Raw genomic sequence first — 20,127 nt, 5'->3', positions numbered from 1 at the left:
TTGAAAATATTTGAGAGGAAAATGCATCTATATTGAACATGTACAGACATTTTTCTCCTGTATTGTACCTTAAATAATACAATATAGCAGCAACTTAGTGTTTGCATTGTATTAGGTTTATAAATAATTTAGAAATGATGTAAAGTATATGTGAGAGCTGAGTGTGGTGGTGCCCACCTGTAATCCCAGCACTCTGAGATGCTGAGGCAGCAGGACTGAAAGTTCAAGCCCAGCCTAGCAGCTTAGCAACTTAGCAAGACCCTGTCTTAAAATAAATTTTTAAAAGGGCTGGGGATGTAGCTAAGTGCAAAAGCCATACAAACCACAATGAATGAATGAATGAATGAATGAATGAATGAATATGTGAGAATATGTATAGATTACATGCAAATACTATGCTACAAAAGGGACCTAAGCATCTGAAGAGCTTATTATCTATGGCAGTGTAGAGAGAGACTTAAACCAATTGTCCATGGATACCAAGGGACAACTATATAGGTAAAGTCATGGAGGACTGAAGAGTACGGTGCATGTGCCACCAAGGGTTCAGAATGGGTGAGTGAGGCAGAGGCAAAGAGAGGACTTGTAGACAAAGGAGGTGAACTTTGAGTGTATTTGGGGTGAACTTCTATTCAAAGACAGTTTCAAAATTACTTTTGTCTTGCCGGGGATTTAGCTCAATGACACCGCACCTGCAAGCGCAAGGTCCTGAGTTCAATTCCCAGTACCAAAAAAAAGAAAGAAAGAAATTTACTTTTATCTTTTTGTGGTAGTACTGAAAAATGAATCCAGGGCTTATACATTGAACTACATCTCAGTGGCCCCATTTTTAAATTTAAAGACAGGGTCTTGCTAAGTTACCTAAGCTGGTCTGCCTCCCTCCCTCTCTCTCTCTCTCTCTCTCTCTCTCTCTCTCTCTCTCTCTCTCTCTCTCCCCCCTCTCTCCCTCTCTCTCTCTCTCCCTCTCTCTCTCCTCCCTCCCTCCCTTCTTTTCTCTTCCTTTCCTTTCATTTCCTTTCCCTCCCTCCCTCCCTTCCTTGTTTCTCCTTCTCCTCTTCCTCCTTTCTCCCCCTCCCCATTCCCTCCTTTCTTCCCCTCCCCGTGTATTGTAAGCTGGCCTTGCACTCACAGCAATCTTCCTGCCTCACCTTTCCAAGTGCTGGAATTACAGGCATGTGCAACCGCCTAGAACTCCTCCAGGCTGAACCGTGTAACTTACTCATTGATTTTCATGCAGTGAAGTAATATTATCTGAAAACATCATTGCCTATTTGTCTATTTACTGTTGATGGGTATTTGTTTCTGTGTCTTGTCTGTTAAAAATAAAACTGCTTAGGCAGGCAGCATGGCATATGCTATAATCCCAGCACTCTGGGAGGCTGAGGCAACTTAATAATTTAGCGAGACCCTGTCTTAAAAAATAAAAAGGGCTGGGAATATAACTCAGTGTGAAGGCACTAAGTTCAATCCTCAGTACTAGGGGGCGGAAAAAATACTGCTACCAGGTATAGTGGCCCATGCCTATAATCCCAGCACTCTGGGAGGCTAAAACAGGATTGAAACTCTAAGCTCATCGTGGGCAATTTAGTGACTTAGACCTGTCTCAAAATAAAAATCTCAAAAAGAAAAAAAGTGCTGGGGATGTAGCTCAGTGTGAAGGCCCTGGGTTCAATCCCCACTATCAATATATATCTATATCTAGATATAGATAGATATCTAGATATAGATATAGATATTTATATCTATATGCCACCCGAGCCTCCCAAGAGCGTGCCCCCTAAGCCTGCGGCCTTGGCTGGAGGCGGGAGCTCCGCCTGTCGGATGGCGCTGGACCCGCGGACACCGAGGCGGAGATGTAGAAGACAGAAGTAGCTCAGGGTCCTGGAGGAATGGAGAACATCCAAGCTCATCCAGGAACTATGGAGATGGGACTCCCTATGACCACATGACCAGCAGGGACCTTGGGTCACATGACAATCTCCACCTTTTGTCAATTCCAGAATACAAAGTAAGACAAATTTTACATTAACTTGCACTCTTAAGTGTTTATGTTTAACCATGGAAGGAGAAATTGCCTGAAAGCAAGCTTCCGTGTTTAGGAACTTGGATATTTAGCCAGTTTACTATAGAAATCTTAAGTTGCAGAAAAATATAACAATCTATGCTTGCTAAAAGCATATAAAGCATTACAGTTATGTGGAATTAATTTACGTGATTCTGAATCTCTGTGGAAATGTAGACTTTCTTAGACAAAGCAGTTATCCCAATGACAGTGTTGGAATGGTAATTTTCTTGGACAAGGTTGAGGGAGTCAAAGTGGTGAATATTTAGACTAATATCATCATTGAGCTTGTTGGTTGGCAAGGACATATAGTGTTAGCTGTGAGTTTTTATTTTTGGAGTTACGGAAATAAAATACTATCAGTGGGTTTAGTTTGCTTAAATCAGAGTAATGCATAAACTAAGATCAAAGTGGATTAAAGATCTAAATATTAGAACAAACACTAAACTTGCTGGAAGATAAGTTAGGTAGAACTCTTGACGACATTGGCATAGGAAAAGACTTTATGAACAAAACCTCAGTAGCATGGGAACTAGCACAAAGAATCAGCAACTGGGATCTCAATTAAAAAGCTTCTGAACTGCAAGAGAAACCACCAACAGAGCTAAGAGACAACCTACAATGTGGGAAAAAATTTTTAGCAACTGTACATCAGACAAAGGACTACTATCTAGAATATATAAAGAACTGAAAAAAATCAGACCCCCCAAATTTAAAGACCCAATTCAAAAATGGGCATCTGAAATGAACAGACAAAGTAAAAGCAGCAAATAAGCATATGAAAAAATGTTCAACATCACTGGTCATTCAAGAGATGCAGATGAAAACAACACTGAAATTTCACCTCACCCCAGAAAGAATGGCTACTATCAAAAAAACAATAACAAATGCTGTCGGGGGTGTGGGGAGAAAGGAACCCTTTTCCATTGTTGGTGGGAGTGCAGACTGGTGCAACCACTGTGGAAATCAGTGGAGATACCTCAAAGAACTAGGGCTAGAGATCCCATTTGACCCAGCTATTCCCCTGCTGGGTGTCTTCCCAAAAGAATTAAAAGAATCATACCATAGCGATGTAAGTGCACCCATGTTTATAGCCACACAGTTTGTAATAGCTGAAGCTTGGAAACAGCCCAAGTGCCCATCAACTGGAAACTGGATAAAGAAGATGTGTTTTTTAAATAAAATGGAGTACTACTCAGCCATAAAGAATGAGAAACTAGAGACATTATAGCTAAATGGATGCATATTGAGGCCATACTCTTAAGTGAAATAAATAGGACACATGTGTAAATACCGAGTAATTTCTCTGGTGTGAGAAACTGAAAGTGTAAATAAGGATTAAAATGATTAAAACAAATAATTGATAATTTGAAATAGGAAGAAAAGGTCCAAAGGGGTAGGGGAAGTGGGAGGGGAAGGAGAAAAGAAAGGAAGGAAAGGAAAAATTATGAGAAAAGGGAAAAATGGAAACAAAGTCATTGTAAATAGGGAAGGGTGGAGAGGGTGAAGGGAGGACAGGGAATGGGGAAAAAATAAGAACCAAGATACATCATGTACAGGTACAAGCACCCAATGATAAATGTATTTGTTTTTTTTTGTTTTGTTTTTGTTTTTTGGTACCGGGGATTGAACTTGAGACCTTGAGCTTGCGAGGCAGCCACCAGAACCAGTGAGCTAAATCCCCGGCCCAAAAGTATTTGTTTGTTTGTTTTACCAGGGATCGAACTCGGGACCTTGTGCTTGCAAGGCAGGTGCCCGGAACCACTGAGCTAAATCCCCAGCCCCCAATGATAAATGTAAATGTATTGTATTACCTAAAATGTACCAATAAAAGAATTTAAGCAAAAAAGAAAATATATATATGTATATCTCAAATGCAATTAGTAGTTTGTATATACATGTTAAAATGTTTACCTTCCCACTATGAGTGAATGAATTCATTTCTCTGCTAACACTTGGGGTTGCTGGACCTTACAATTTCAGCCAATATGATGGTTGTGAAATGGTATATCTCTTTGTGGTTCTAATTTACTTTTTTTTTTTGGTACTAGGGATCAAACTCAGGACCTTGGGCTTGCAAGGCATAATTTACATTTTTCTGACTGACATGAGGTTAAGCATCTTTTCATGTTTAGGAACCATCTATGTATTTCACAGTGAAATTCCTACTGTAGGTTCTTTTTCTCATTGATTCATAGTCCTTTTATATTTATGTAATCCTTTTTTTTTTTTCACTTTTCTTTTTTGGTACCGGGAATCGAACCCAGGGCCTCGCTCTTGCCAGGCAGGCACTGCGCCACTGAGCTAAATCCCCGGCCCTATATTCATGTAATCCTTTGTCATAATTACATGACTTGCAAAGCAACATGCTTCCTGTCATTCTCCAAATCTAGTCACACAGAAGAAATGTCTTAAGCAAATCTGGAGACTGCAAACCCAAGGCTGAGGCCTCTGTTCTAGGCATTGTACTGCCATGGTCCAGTGGTTGTGCACAGGGCAGTGCCTGGCCCTTTGGAGTGATTCGCGCCTCAGTTACTGACTGCTGCTGACCTGTGGTGCTTGCCTTTGCAGGTGGAACTGGAGGATTTTGTAATGGAAGGGCATGGCAAGACTCCACCTCCTGGTGAAGAAAGCAAACAGTGAGTCGTGGTTCATTTAAGAAGGGTCCTATTACAGGTCTTTGGAAGCACTTAGGTTCACCATGCTGGGAGCATGTTTGCTGGGGATGTGTACATTGGAGATATTGTGGAATTCACCAGTTGCTTTGATGGCTGTTAATGCATTGCTTCTATTTATAGACTGACTAACTGGAGGGACAAGAAAGTTGGCTTTGTAGTTTTTCACACTTGACTAATCAAAATTTACGTTTTTGCTTTTAGCAAAGGCTTTAAGGCTCAGGATGTTCCAAATTGAACTAATTCCGTTTGGTTGTTTTCCAAAGAAAATATAAAATGGTGAATCCTTTTCTTAGTAGTGTTTTATGAAGTGAACTAAATTAACAGTTTCTCACATTCCACCTTTGAATTTATTTGAATAGTACTTCCTGAAATTCAATTCCATTTGGTTATTTACACTTCTGATCATTGTTTAAATAACAAATTGTTTTCCTAAAGGAGTGGGAATTATAAATATTACTTAGCCAACATTCTAGATAATTCAGGATCTCTCCTCTGACTTCTTAAAGGGTGACTGGTTTTAAATCTGAAATTTTGAGTCTGCTGGGTAGCTTTCTAGTGGCAATGAGGTTTTTTTTCCTCCTTGTGTCACAAAGTTTGAAAAACTGCGTTGGAGGTCAGACTGGTTTTTCATAGCTCTTTTAAAGGAAAAACACTTAAGACTGGCTTAAAGTACTGACATAACTACTATTTTTTATTTAGACTGTAGTCTCCTAAATTGAATGGGACAGTGATTCATGGAATTTACTGAAAATCTGTAGAAAACTCCTCTCTCATCTTTTTTTTCCCTAGAAAATAGTTTAATTTTAGTATGTCTTAAGAAAATTATGTCTCTGAAACCCTTAGGAATGAATTATGCAGAATAGACTGCTGCCATGAGGCCAGAGTCAGTAAAGGAAAGTGGCTTGTCTTGTATTTGTTGTGAATGGAAACGAGGATATTTTCACAGCCGGTTTAATTTGTTAACCTAGCAGTTTTAAAAATAGCTCACAATATAAATTCTAACTTTGCTGTATTCTGTCAAATGTACTTATATTCTGCATGGATTGATGGAATCAATTCATCTTTACCAGATTAGAATACCACACATCTATCTAGTCCCAATGAAATGACAGGAGAAATATTTCAGGTGCTTTTTTCCCTGACCCCCACCCTCTCCCTGACCCCACACACCAGTCAAAGGTCAAGGGTCATGATCATAGCTCCATTAGGCAAGGACTTTCTGTGCACATGATACTCTGGTTAGACATCTTTTAATCTGTCATTTCCACTCATTACAGCATATTGTCTTAGTTTACTCAAAGATTAGGGTAGGTAATTTGACCATGATAATGCAGCTTGAAATGGAATTTAGGATTTAAACCCAGATTTTTTGGTTGGTTTGTTTGCGGTGCTGTGGATAGAACCCAGGGCCTCATACACGCTAGGCAAGCACTCTCCTCTCAAGCTATACCCCCAGCCCAAATGTGTTTTACAGTATCATTCTCTAAGATCCTTCACCATCTTCACCTGCAGTGTTCCTGAAAAGTACTGTGGTTAGCAAAAGAGTAGTTGTTAGGATCAAAGTCTCGTGAGTAAGAGGGAGTTGGGAGAAACAATGAAAATGTCAGTAAGCCTCTTTTAAAGACAGAGATGAAAGCTCTGTTCTCTAGTGGGTGCCTATTTCCCAAACAAACCAGTCTTTATTAACCTGCTCTAGTAACCCCTATCCTGAATCGGTGGCCTCTTTCAGTGTTCAGGAAACATCAGCGTCAAGTTCTGAGTTGAACTGAACACTCTGCGCTGCTTTCAGAGTTTCGAACAGCCCTGGCGGACTCAAATGCCCCCTGTAGTATCTTTACTCTTCACAGGGTTCCTGCTGCCTGGGGTGAATTTCACAGATGAATTGTTTTGTTTCTGGCCTTTTCTGAGACTGGTCTGCTGTCCCGTATTGAAGTGCTAAAGCAGAAGTGAATCTTCTCAGTAGGTGCTCCTCAGTAGACCCACCCACCCTCCTTGAGAGTGGCGAGCAAAGGTGCTGGTTTTGCTTGAGGAAATCCAAAAAGATCTTTAGAATATTTATTAATTTATTATTTATTATTTATGCAGTAGGGACTGCAGATTGAACCCAGGGCCTTAAACATCCTAGGCAAGCACTCTGCCTCTGAGCCACATACCCCTCCAAAATTTATTTTTTTCAATTTCAGAACTGCAATTGGCTGGTGATTATTACTGTATTTAATAAACATGTTTGAATTGTGGGTAGGAGATCTAGGAACTGAATATTACACAACAGATACTAGAGGTGACACATTGCTGAATGTCTTATGAAAATCCTATTCAGCTGGTCATGGTGCCACATGCCTGTCACTTGGTGAGGCTGAGGCAGAAGGTTTGCAGTCTGAGCCCAGTCTGGGCAAGGTAGCAACTTAGCAAGAGGCTGTCCTAAAATAAAAGAAAAATTTTTAGAAGCCAGAGACATAGCTCAGTGCAAAGGTCCTGGGTTCAATCCCCAATACCAAAAAAAAAAAAAAAAAAAGTAACCCATGCTTGTTAAAGGACACACAGTAAATATGGATATAGAAATAAAAGAGACTCTTTTTACCCTCTTTCCCCTCCCAACTTTCCTGAACATTTTCTATATATTTTATTTCAGTGTTTGTTTGTTTGTAGTGCTGGGAGTCAAACTCAGGGCGTTGTGGATGATGCTAAGCAAGTGATCTCCCATTGAGCTACATCCCCAGCCCTTTTAACGGTTTTATTTTGAGAAAGGGTCTCACTGAGTTGCCCAGACTGTTCTCAAACTTATCTTTCTCTTTATCTCCTCAGTCTCCCGAATAGTCTTTTGTTAGTTTACTGGCTGTTTTGCTTTTGTGTATCATCTATTTATATATATATTACCATTTTCCTAATGGATTATTTATTTTTATAGCTTTTAGAAGCCCTTTTATGTATTTTAGATAAAAACCTTTGTTGAAATGTTTTAAGTATTTCTTCTAGTCTTATCATTTGATATTGAGATAGCTTTATGTTGCCTGGTGAAGTCTTCCCTACCCTATGGTGATAAAACATCCTTAGTTTCTGTGCTTTATTTTTTTACATTTAGACCTTTAATTGAACTGGCACTTACATTTGTGTGTGATGTGGAGCAATGTAGCAATTTAGCAAGATCCTGTCTTTAAAAAACAAACAAACAAAGAAAACCAGGGATATAGCTCAGTGAAAGACCCTGAGATCTAACTTAATTTTTTTCTAAAGTGATTTCTAAAATGGCTGGCATGCATTGGCATCAGTCTGTTTGAATAAACAGAGGATTTAGCTCAGTGGCTTTGCCGCCAGCTGTGCAAGCGCAAGGACCGGAGTTCGATGCCCGGTACCAAAAAAAAAAAAAGAAGAATGAATAACTGTTTGACTCTGGAGTCCAGTGGAACCCAGGATTAATGTAATGTACTCAGGATCACAGAGCTCGTTCTTACAAGGATTTAGAACTGAAATTATTTTGTTAGCTGCTGATTTGTGCTAAGTTTTTTGTTTCCTCATTCAACATTTCAATCATAAATTTGTTTTGTTTTGTTTTGTTTTGTTTTTTGAGACTGAGGCTGGTCTTGAACTCCTGGCCTCACCCAATCCTCCTGCTTCAGCCTCCTGCGTAGCTGGGACCTCAGGGATCTACTTTAAATTTTTATCCTCTATCAATTACCCAGTTTCAGAAATTTTATTCTAGCAGCACAAATTGACTGAAAAAAGTAAACCAGGAGTCGGGGCCGGGGATTTACCTCAGTGGTTCCATCGCCTGCTTCTCAAGCACAAGGTCCCAAGTTCAATCCCCAGTACCAAAAAAAAAAGTAAACCAGGGGTGACTTTTTTGTGGGTTTTTTTGCCATACTGGGGATGAAATTGAGGGCCTCACACATGCTAGGCAAGTGCTCTACCCCTGAGCCACACCACCAGTTCTAACCATAGATTCTAGAAGACTTAAAAACTTATTTTATTTTTGTGATGTTTAATTCAGTAGAACTAAGTTCTGTTAATAGGCTAATGTTGCTGTGCAGGTACAAAACTCACTTGAAAAATAATAGACTTTCTATAAGTTAAACCATCAATTGTGCTGAATTCTAGTATGTGTGTCAATAAGGGTAGAGAGTATGGCTTTTAATACTTTATGCATTATTTCAATATTACTGCTTCATAATGGGAGTTATTTACCATTAGTATATCTAATATCCTTTTCTGAGGATATTCACTTAGAGAACTACTGTAGCTAATCAGACAAGCTAAACTTATTGCTATGAAATTACTACATTAAAATTACACAGCTTTAATTGCATGATATGTTCAATGCAGGAGTAAATATAAAAACTAAGACAGCTTTTCAAGACAGCAGCATGAGCAGTTTTGCTTATCAATTATGTTTCACTATGGTTACGGAAAGATCACTTTGGATAAAGTACTTCTACCCACACCTGGCCCCATATGGTAGCACACACCTAGCTACTCAGGAAGCTGAGGCAGGGAGATCACAAGTTGGAGGACACTCTGGACAATTTAGCAAGACCTTGTCTCAAAATAAGATAAAGGGGCTGAAGGGCTGTGGTGTAGCCCAGTGATAGAATGCTTCCATAGCATGCACACAGCCCTGGGTTCAATTCCTAGAAACAGAAACACACACACACACACACACACACACACACACACACACACACACAGTTTCTACCCAGGCAAACTTTTGATTAATTTTTGATTTGGTTTTTTTTATGTTATTTATGATGGCCTAGATGTTTATGGGGAAATTGTTGTAAGTGATTTTGAAGCAAAATATCAGTTTTGATGTAGCAATCAGATGACTTTGGTCTCCTCCCTGGGATCAAACTCAGAACCTTGCACTGTGAGGCAGGCGCAGTGCCACTGAGCTAAATCCTCAGCCCTCTTTCTTTCTTTTTATTCCTTAAAAATTTTTTTGAGATAGAGTCTAGCTATGTAATTCAGGCTGCTTTTGAACTCCCAGGCTGGCCTCGAACTTATAGGGATCCTTCTGCCTCAGCCTCTCCAGTGTTTGGCTTCTTCCTGAATTTCTAACAGTTTGTCCTTACTTTGTCTTTATTTCTGTTCCTGCTCTGATTCCTTATTAACTTATCTTTCTTTCTTCCTTGGATTCATCTTATACTGTAATGCAACTTATAAAAGTTTATTCTCCCCAAATCTCTACAATAGAGGTTGTAGCTCACTGCTAGAGCACCTAGCATGTACAGGGTCGTGGGTTCAAGCCCCAGCACTACCAGTAAATAAATAAGCAAACAAAACAAACGAATAAGACTAAGATTCCTTTCATTAAGATATTCCTTGCTTCGTTTTTGATCACTCAATACTAAGTTTTTTGGGAATCGTTTTGTATGTTTGTTTAAAAAACTTGGACAACTCTATAGTACTTCCAAAATACAAAAACAATGAAAATATATCCAAATCACAAATTTCCAAATCATCATCAAAACACAAACTTTGGGCCAGGGATTTAGCTCAGTGGTTCTGCCACCTGCCTCACAAGCACAAGGTCCCGAGTTTGATCCCTGGTACCAAAAAAATAAAAAACCACAAACTTTGGTGCTTGGCCATAGGAAAGATTTGTTTTGTTTTGTATAACATGTATTTTGTCTGGTGTACCACCAAATTTTCACAGGGCTTTTTTCCCCTCCTCTTTGAACCATTGCAATAATATGTGCATGTTGAAATAACGTTATTAAGAAATACTAAATTGAACTCTCTGTAAATTCATGTATTACATAGTGCTAAACTGAACATCAGAAGAATAGTGGGCTTTTCTGTATAATCTTTTCAGTTCTTTGGAGGGACAGAAGAAATGAGTTTTAGTTTCAAGTTAATTAATATTTTGAAAATGCCTCAAGAGGCTCAGTAGATGGTACTTTATGTTCATGGATTTTTTTTTTTTTTTTTTTTTTGTGGAACCAGGGGTCGAACTCAGGACCTTGCACTTGCCAGGCAAACGCAGCACCACTGAGCTAAAATCCCCGGCCCCTGTTCATGGAATTTTTGCTGCTTGACACAAGTAAAACTGTCAACATTTTGTAGTTTATGTGTATATCTGAGGGAAACTTTTTGCTGCTGATAAAGTTTATAATTTGCATTGAAATTGCTTAATATTTAATTCTCTAAAAATATCTTTTTTTCCCCCTCAAGTGTCTGAGAATCATAATAAGTAAGTTTTGGATTCTGTTTTATGAGGTTCTTCTTGGATCCCTGGGCCCTGGATTAATTACATTAAGAGTAACTAATGTAATAGATACATATTTTCAAATAACTACAAACTACTTGGGTTCCTCTTTTTAGGCTAAGAATAAAAATATGCATAAGAGTTAAATATGCATAAGGGTCTTTCATGAAGCTTTCAGAAAATTACAGTTATCTTAATAAAAATGTCTTACTTTGCTTGTATTTTGCTTACGGGAAAATAATGTGCCTTTATGGAAAACATTACCTGAAAGGCAAGATGTGCTTATCTTGCTCCTTGAAAGTCGTGTTTTAAGGCTTCTTTTATACAAATAGTTATTGTGTAGTTATAAAGTGTTTTGGATCTTTAGTATTATGTAAATAAAGGTAAAGAAATGTATGCTCATCATCGGGAATCTCCAGGGGTACCCTGAGGAGAAGGTAGTGTTTGGTTTCCCCAAAGTTTCTGATCACTAGAGAGTGTGGACAGCCCGAGCACCCTACATAGATTTCTTTTCCCACCAACATCTGTGGGCGCTTGGGGAGTGTAGGGGAAGGCAAAATGTGATGACAGACGACAGCAAAAGCCAGGTTCTGTGAGATTTCTGCAAGCTCTTGAGTTCTACAAGGTCAGAGACTTTCATTGCCTTGGTACCTGCCTAGAAAAATGCCTGGCACACAGAAAACTTTAGTAAATACATATTGAATGAACAAAGATGTCCCTAAGTTCCCATCCCTGTTCTATGGTCACTTTGAAATCTGAGGTGGGGTTATTAAACATCCTAAAATTCCAGAATTTTATTTCTTAGTAGCAAAAAAAACATCCATAACATGTGTTTGACTTTATATTCAGTGCTTTTTTGAATGTATTCCAACAGACCTGATTTCATCACTGTGCTTCTTCTCTTTAAGCATCCTTACCTGTAAGCCATTGGTTGGTTGTTGTTTCCTTTGCAGAAAATGCCCTGCTAGCCATGCCTGAACTTTTTCTTGGCTTTTATGGGCCTTTGTATGATGCTTTAACCTTCTTATGCTTATCTTCACTACTGTTTAAGGAACTTCCTGCTCTGCATGTAACTGTCCTTAAGGTCTTCCAAGTACATCTGGTTTCCTCTTCTCCCTTCCCCAACCCCACAGACCTCTCTGTTCAAGGAAAGCAACTCTCCTTTCTGGCCAGGAGCAAATCCAGGTTTTATGAGAATGCTCCTTAAGAAAAAGAAAATTAGTTTCAAATTGAAAAACAGGTTCAAAAGTGAGTATTTATTTTTAAATATGCATACCTATTTATAAAGGTACAATGTGATTTTTTTTAATGTGATATTTATATATATGTATATATTAAGTGCTGATCAAATCAGTGTAATTAGCATACCCATTAAACATTTGTCATTTCTTTGTGATGAGAACATTCAGAATTCTCTCTTCTAGCTATTTGAAATAGACAGTTCAATATTGTTATCTGTAGTAACCCTATTATGCAGTAGAACACCTGCATTTATTCCTTTGGCTAACTGTAAAATTTTTTTTTTCAGGGGGCCATTTAAATATGGAGATTATCAATGGCTAATATAGTCAATGACAGGCCTGTAGGCTAACACATTCAGTGATTAGGTGGCCTACATACCCCTTATAGCTTTTCGTTCAAATAGCAAATATAAGAAAAAGCCCACTTTAAAAGGCTCTTAGGTATTTTCAACAGTTTCTGAATTATCTGTAGGAAGCTCTGATTTAGTTGTATATAGTTTGATATATGTGTCCACCATTAAATCCAGATGGCTAACTGTAAAATTATACCTGTTGGTCAACTTCTCTCCATTTTCCCCTCTCTGCTATCCTTCCCATTTTCTGGTAACCACTGTTCTGCTGTCAACTTCTCTGTTAGCTTTTTAAGATTTCTCAAATGAGTAAGATGGATATTTGTCCTTCTGTGCCTGGCTTATTCATTAACATAATGTCTTCCAAGGCCTCTCCATGACACAAGTGACAGGACTTCATCCTGTATACCAACGAATTCTTAAAATGAGGAAGAAATCACAAAAATGGCAACTTAAAAATTTGACAAATACCACAAAATTCAGAAAAACAGCATAGCATTTATACTGATTCATTGCCTAATACATTGCTACAAAACTTTTTTCTCATCGTATTTTGGCAACATACTGTTTGATCATCATTCCATATTCTAGTAATTCTTTGATACTTTCTGAAAAGAAAAAATACATAGCAAATTACATCGCAGATTCAAGGCCAGCATGGACTGCATAGCAAGACTGTCAAAAATGGGGGGGAGGGTATCATTGAGGACAAAGTTGAAGGATTCACACTTCCTAACTTTATTACATAATTCCAAAACTGCAGTAATCAGAACAGTGTGGTACTGGCATAAAGACAGAAAATAGATCAATGGAACAGACCAGGAAGCCCAGAAACAAACCCATGCATATATAGTCAAGTGATTTTAGGCAAGCTTGTCAAGACCATTAGGAGAAGATAGTCTCTTCAACAAATGGTGTCGGGAAAAGTGGATGTTTACCTGCAAAAGAATGAAGTTGGACCCTCCTTATACACAGTATGCAAACATTAATTCAAAATGGATTAAAAACCAGAATATAACACCTAAAATTATAAAAACCATAGACGAAAACAAAACAAAAAAAGCTTGATAACATTAGATTTAACAGTGATTTCTTGGATAGGACACCAAAAGTACAGGCAAAAAAGTAAAAATAGCCAGGCTTGGTGGCTCACATCTGTAATCCTAGATACTTGAGAGGCTGAGGTAGGAGGATTGCAAGGTCCAGTCCCACCTAAGCAGCTTACCAAAACCCAGTCTCAAAATAAAAAACAAAAGGCTAGGCATAGAGATTAGTGGTAGAGCACCCCTGGGTTCAATCCTCACTACTGAAGGAAAAAATGAAAAGACACAGTGAGATGTCAACAGCATCAAAAGACAACCTACCAAGTGCGAGAAAATATTTACAAATCATGTATTTGGTAAGAGGCAGATATCCACCATATATGTAGTGAAGAACTTACACAGTTCAACAACAACTACCACCACTGCTTTTAAAAAATGAGCGAAGGGCTTAGACGTTTTCCAAAGATGCTATTCGAGATGTGCAAATGGCCAAGAAGCATGTGAAAAGATGCTCGAAATCACTGCTCATTAAAGATTTGCAAGTCAAAACTGCAATGAGATAACATCTTATCCTCATTAGGGTGGTTAATGTATAAAAAACAAAAAAGAAAATAACAAGTGCAGATAAAGATGTGGAGAAGTTAGAAACCTTGTGTACATTGGTGGAGTTGTAAATGCCGCAGCTGCTGTGGAAGACAGCATGGGGTTTCTCCCCAAAATTAGAACTACCATGTGAACCAGCACTTCCATTATCTGAGTATATATCCAAAAGAATTGAAAGCAGAGTCCCAAAGATACAGTGGACCCTCAAGTTATGACCAGCCTGACATACAAACAACCTGGGTTAATTAGGTTAATGGAAGATTCATCTGCCTTTTGTTATCTATAGTGTGGACCAAGGTAAGTATCCAGATCTCAGCTGTATTGACTTACAACCAACTTGAGTTACAGCCAACCCTCAGTAACAAATCGAATTTGTAAATCAAGGGTCCACTGTATTTGCACACCTATGGTGTGATGTTTTTGTTGTTGTTTGGGTTTTGGGGGGTTTTTTGGTACCGGGGATCTAACTTGGGTCCGTGTGCTTGCAGGGCAGGCAGTGGAACCACTGAGCTAAATCCCCGGCCCATGTTTTGGGTTTTTTGAGACAGAGTCTTAATATGCAGCTCAGGCTGGCTTTGAACTCACTATATAGCTCAGGCTAGCCTCAAACTCCTTGCAATCCTCCTGCCTCAGCCTCCTGAGTGCTGAGATTACAGGTGTGCACCACCATGCCCTGCTGCACACCTGTTTGTTTTCTGTTTGTTTTTGCCATACCAGAGATTGAACTCAGGACCTTGCACTTGCAAGGCACATGTAGTGCCACTGAGCTAAATCCCTGGCCCCTGCATACCTATTTATGGCAGCACTGTTCACAACTGCCAGAGAGGCAGAAGTAATTTACATATTCATCATTAGATGAATGGATGAACAAAATGTAGTGTATACATACAGTAGAATATTATGGACCTTTAAAAAGGAAGGAAATCAAACTAGATTATAGTGGCAAATTCCTGCAGTTTCAGCATTCTGGGAGACAGAGGCAGAAGGATCACAAGTTTGAGCCCAGCCAGGGTTAACTTAGTGAGTTGATGAGACTCAATCTCAAAAAAAAGAGAAAATCCTGTCATGTTACAACATGGATGAGCCCTGAGGACATGCTAAGTGAAATAAGCTAGTCCCAGAAAGACAAATACCAGTGCATGCCTGTAATCTCAGTACTTGAGAGGTTAAGGCAGGAGGATCAAGAGTTCAAGGCCAGCCTGGGCTACACAGCAAGTTCAAGGCCAGCCTGGACTGCAGAGTGAGATCCTGTCTCAGAAAACCACCACCACCAATAAAAAGAGACAAATACTGTATGGTTCCATATGTAAGATACTTAGAATAATCACAGTCATAGAAACATGAAGTAGAATGTAAAATGGAGTTGTCAGAGCCTTGGGGCAGGGAAAAAAGGAAACCTTTTGTTTAATGGGTAAAGACTTTCAAGTGTACAGGATGAAAATGTTCTGAAGATGTTTCACAATGGTGTGAACATGCTTAACACTTCTGAATTGTACACTTAATAGTTAGAATGATAAGCTTTACATTATACTTTCGTTTTATCACAATAAAAACTTTAAAAAATGTAACAAAAAAGATAAAAGATAATTGGACGTATTGTTTAGACCCCTCCTGGAGCTTCCAGAGGGGCCCATGAAAGTGAGAGGTCCTATAGCTTATTCTTCATTAGCTTCCCAGCAGAGCATGCTGTTCTGACCACCCTGGTCCTGGCTTTCCTTTAAAGTCCTACTGAGCTATTCTGTAGTGTCTCTGTGTGTAATTCCCGCCTTTCTTGGGACAGACCATATGGTTAACAGTTTCTTATTTTCTCTTGGTGTCTCATGTCTTTTTTTTTTCTTTGTGAACCTAGGACCTCATTCATGCCAGGCAAGTGCTCTATCACTGAGCTACATCCTCACCCCCTCAAGTATATGTTTAAGCTCCCAACTGTAGGCTAAATGCTGTCTTCTTTCATACCAACAGTGATAGCGAACCTTTTGGAGATGAGTGCCCAAACTGTAACCCAAAAGCCACTCTATCGCAAAATGCCAGCACTGCAATTAAACCTGAATACTGAGGTTTTAGTTTAGAAAAAACAACTCATGCATAAACATCTTTCGTCTTAAAAAAAAAAAATACAATAACAGCGTGCCATAGGTTCACCACCACTGCCCTAGAACTCCTAGGTTCCTAGTATTCATCTCTTCATCCCTTTGCTTCTTTTTTAATTCAGCAAACATTCCTTCCTCTGTTTAGACCCAGAAATAAAAGCAGCAGCCCTCAAACTTTTTGGCACTGGGACTGGTTTCAGGGAAGACAGTTTTTCAAAATGTGGGGGTGAGGTGGGGATGGATTTCAGAGTGATTCAAGTGCATTACAGAGCTGTAAATACAGAGGAAAATTCCCTTGCTTAACCACTGCTCACCTCCTGCTGTGCAGCCCAGTTCTTAACAGGCCACGGAGTCAGTGGTCTTGGCATTGGGACCCCTGGTTTACAGAGAGAAATGGCAACAGTAATAGGTAATAATGGGTAACAATAATAAGGTATGAAGGTGCTGCCATAGTGGTGTATTTGTGTACAAAATTCATCCTGGAGTGCCAAGGAAGGCTTCCTCCAAATGCAGTTCTAACTTTTGAGATCTGGGTATAAAGAATTTGAGGGTCTGTTTTTGTTTTGTTTTGTTTTGGCTTTTTCACATTGTAAGGGATCTGACCCAGGGCCTTGTGTGTGCTAGGCAAGCACTCTACTTCTGAGTTGCATCCCCAGCCTTAACTTGGAGGACTAAAAAGAAATTTTTTTTTCCTGTTCTGAGTGTGATGGCATGTCTATAATCCAGGCTATGTATAGGAGGCTGAGGCAGGAGGACCTCATTTGAGGCCAGCCTGTGCAGTACAGCAAGACCCTTGCCTCAGAGGAAAAAAAATTCCCTAAAAGGCCTGATAATATTTTAATTTATAATTATAAAGAGAGTATAACTATTAACATTCTAATTTCCAACTATAATTCAAGTTGTTCTGCAGAGTGCTTGGTAGTTTTGGCTAATGTTCTGCCTTCTGACTGTTGGGGGTAAGGATACTTGAAACACTTAGCTGTCACATTTACATTTTTTCTTGTCAGCTTTCCTAGTTGCTATGGTTTGGTAACTGAAATTGATAAAACTTAGAAAAGACTTTACCTTTTTAGCTTTTCTACACAGCAAACTTTTGCTCCTTTTGAATTCAGCTCAAGGGGCTAGGGGTATGTGGCTCATTGGTGCAGGCTTGCCTAGTATGCACAGACTCTTGGGGTCAAGCTCACCATCTTGTTTAAAAAAAAAAAAAAAGGGCCGGGGATTTAGCTCAGTTGTTTCGCAGCCTGCTGCACAAGCACAAGGACCAGAGTTTGATCCCCGGTACAAAAAAAAAAAAAAAGACTTAATCTAAAGTCTTACCTCCCTGTGAAATCTTTCCTAATTCTCCCTATTTTAGTGCCATTGTGACACTTCCCTCTTGAGCTCTCTTACATACATATATACATATGCATACACATACTTTTTTTCTTTCCTTTTGTATTGCTAGGAATCAAAACTAGAGCCTCATACATGCTAGCCAAGTGCTGTACCACTGAGCTATATCCATAGCCCCTGTGCTATGTTTTTTTTTTTGGTACTGAGGATCAAACTCGGGTCCTTGCGCTTGCGCAGCAGGCAGCGAAACCACTGAGCTAAATCCCCAGCCCCCCTGTGCTATATTTTAATCATAGATTTACATGGTTCTCTGTCTTTTCATGTATTAAACATTTTTGTATTCCACTGAGTCTCATTCTAACATAATGCCTACTACACAGTAGGTACTCAGATAATGGCTGTTGGCTTTATGAATGAATGAGTCCAGACCTTGGAGTCTTATTTTTGAATGAACTGATTGGCCTCATTCATCATTCTTGTTCTTTGATCAGTCAGGCAGTTGCGCGCGCGCGCGTGTGTGTGTGTGTGTGTGTGTGTGTGTGTATGGTACCAGGGATTGAACCCAGGGCCTTTTCATTGAGCTGCATGCCTAACCATTTTAAAAATTTGAGACAGGAGCTTGCTAAGTCATTAAGTTTCCCAGGCTGGGCTCCAAGTGACACTCTTCCTGCCTCAGCCTTCCAGAGTGCTAGGATTATCAGCATATGCCACCACTCCAGGCTGGCAAGCAGTTGCTTTTCAGTCCAGCTGAAAGATCACTCCTGAGCAATACCTTTCCTAACCATTTCAACTAAGTGAAGGTTTTTGTTTTTTTTTCTTTTGGTACCGGGGATCGAACTCGGGTCCTTGCACTTGCGGTGCAAGTGGTGGAACCACTGAGCTAAATCCCTGGCCCGTACTAACCATTTCATCTAAAGTGACCCTCCCTAGACAATTCTGTGTCCTTATTGATTTCCTTGTCAGTGATTCCCTTTTTCCATTAGGATGTTGGGTTCATGTGAACAGGAACTTCTGGTTTACTGCTCACTCTGTAGCATTTAGCACATAATCTGATCCCGAAAGCACTTATTACATATTCAACAAATGAAGAGTCATGTTAACAGACGTCTTCGTATTGTTGTAATTTACCCATCCTTGTAGTGCTGGTGGAAACCCTCAATGGACAAACTGCTATAGTTTGTTTGCTAATATTTTACTTAAATTTTTTACATATGTTTTCACAAGTGAAGATTGGTCTGCAGTTGTATTCTTTTTTGTCCTAAATCCAGAATGGTATCAGGAATATGTTAGCCTCACAGAAGAAATTAAGATTTTCCTTTTATCCTTATAAATTATGGGAAAGTGAGGATAGTGTAGAAATTATCTGTTCAACAAAAATTTGGTAGAATTCACATAGAAAACCATTTGGGCCTGATGTAGTTGTTTTGTTTTGTTTTTTGAGTCCAGGTTGCATTATGGAGTTCAAACTAGCCTTGAACTCACTATGTAGCCCAGGCTGGCCTCTGCCTTCCTAGTGTTGGGATCACAGGTGGGCGCCACCACACCCAGCTCTCTAATGTAGTTTTAGTGACTAGTTCTTTGAATATTTTACAGGTTTTTGCTATGGTTGTTGTTTCTCTAAGTTTCCTTGAGTTGATTTTGATACTTTCTATTTCTCTTGACTGCCATCCATTTATTTAATCTTCAAGTTTGTTGACATAAAGTTCTGTGTAATTCTTGCAAAATGTGCAAACTGTTTTCTAAGTCTGTAGTTATACGCTCTTTCTCAGCCATAATGTTCTTTTATGACCTCTCATTTTTATTGATCAGATTTTCAAAAAAATTATCTACTTTTGTTTTTTATTTTAAAAGGAAAACAAATATTGGTTTCATTAATCCATGCTCCTCTTTTTTGGGCTATTTGTATTTATGCCTGTATCATTATGGTTTGTGATTTTTTTTTTTTTAAGATAGGGTCTTGCTATATAGTTCTGGTCAGCCTTGAAGTCACTATGTAGCCCAGGCTGGCCTCGAACTCCCAGCGATTCTCCTGTCTCAGCCTCCCAAGTGCTGGGATTACAGGCATGTGCCACCATGCCCAGCTTTTTCTAGATTTGAGTTAAATGCTCAGTTTATTGTTTTTAATCTTGTTTCTTAATTAAAATATTTTGAGTAATGATATGTAATTGCAAAAGTGCAAGCTTTGGAAGATAATTTAAATGTATATGTTCTTATTTTTTGTTTCTTAAGTAGTTTCATTACTTTGTATCTTTACCCCATAATAATGTTTTAAATTGTCTTAATTTCTAATAAATATATCACAGATTTCAATGTGTATTTAGTATTGTATTCATTTCTTTTATAAAAACAGTTGAGTAATTGTTTTAAACTTAGAGGTATTGCATGAAAAATCGGGCCTGGAGGTTGAAGAAAACTATGTTGAGCATATTATTTGAAAACAGGACCAGTATTTTCTTTTAAAATGTGTTTGTTCTGTTTCCCAACTTTTTGTACAGCTTTCTATTTAACACATACAAGGCAAAC

General features: G+C 38.9%; 1 protein-coding gene across 9 annotated transcripts in view; it reads left to right on the top strand.

Moving 5' to 3' along the window:
• Window positions 1-20,127, top strand: part of Tnrc6b (trinucleotide repeat containing adaptor 6B) — a 255,688-nt gene that overhangs the window by 94,453 nt on the left and 141,108 nt on the right. For all 9 annotated transcript variants that reach the window (XM_013072451.3, XM_013072455.3, XM_013072454.3 and 6 more), the window contains one exon: window positions 4,634-4,701. In XM_013072451.3, coding sequence (XP_012927905.1) covers window positions 4,634-4,701 — 68 coding nt within the window. The remainder of the gene's footprint in view (window positions 1-4,633; window positions 4,702-20,127) is intronic.

This window comes from Heterocephalus glaber, unplaced genomic scaffold, assembly GCF_053883595.1.
Source record: "Heterocephalus glaber isolate CG9 unplaced genomic scaffold, H.glaber_assembly_v1.0 deba00001444, whole genome shotgun sequence".
NCBI lineage: Eukaryota > Metazoa > Chordata > Mammalia > Rodentia > Bathyergidae > Heterocephalus > Heterocephalus glaber.
The sequence above is the reverse complement of the archived record's forward strand: the minus strand, read 5'-3'. Positions and strand labels throughout refer to the sequence as shown.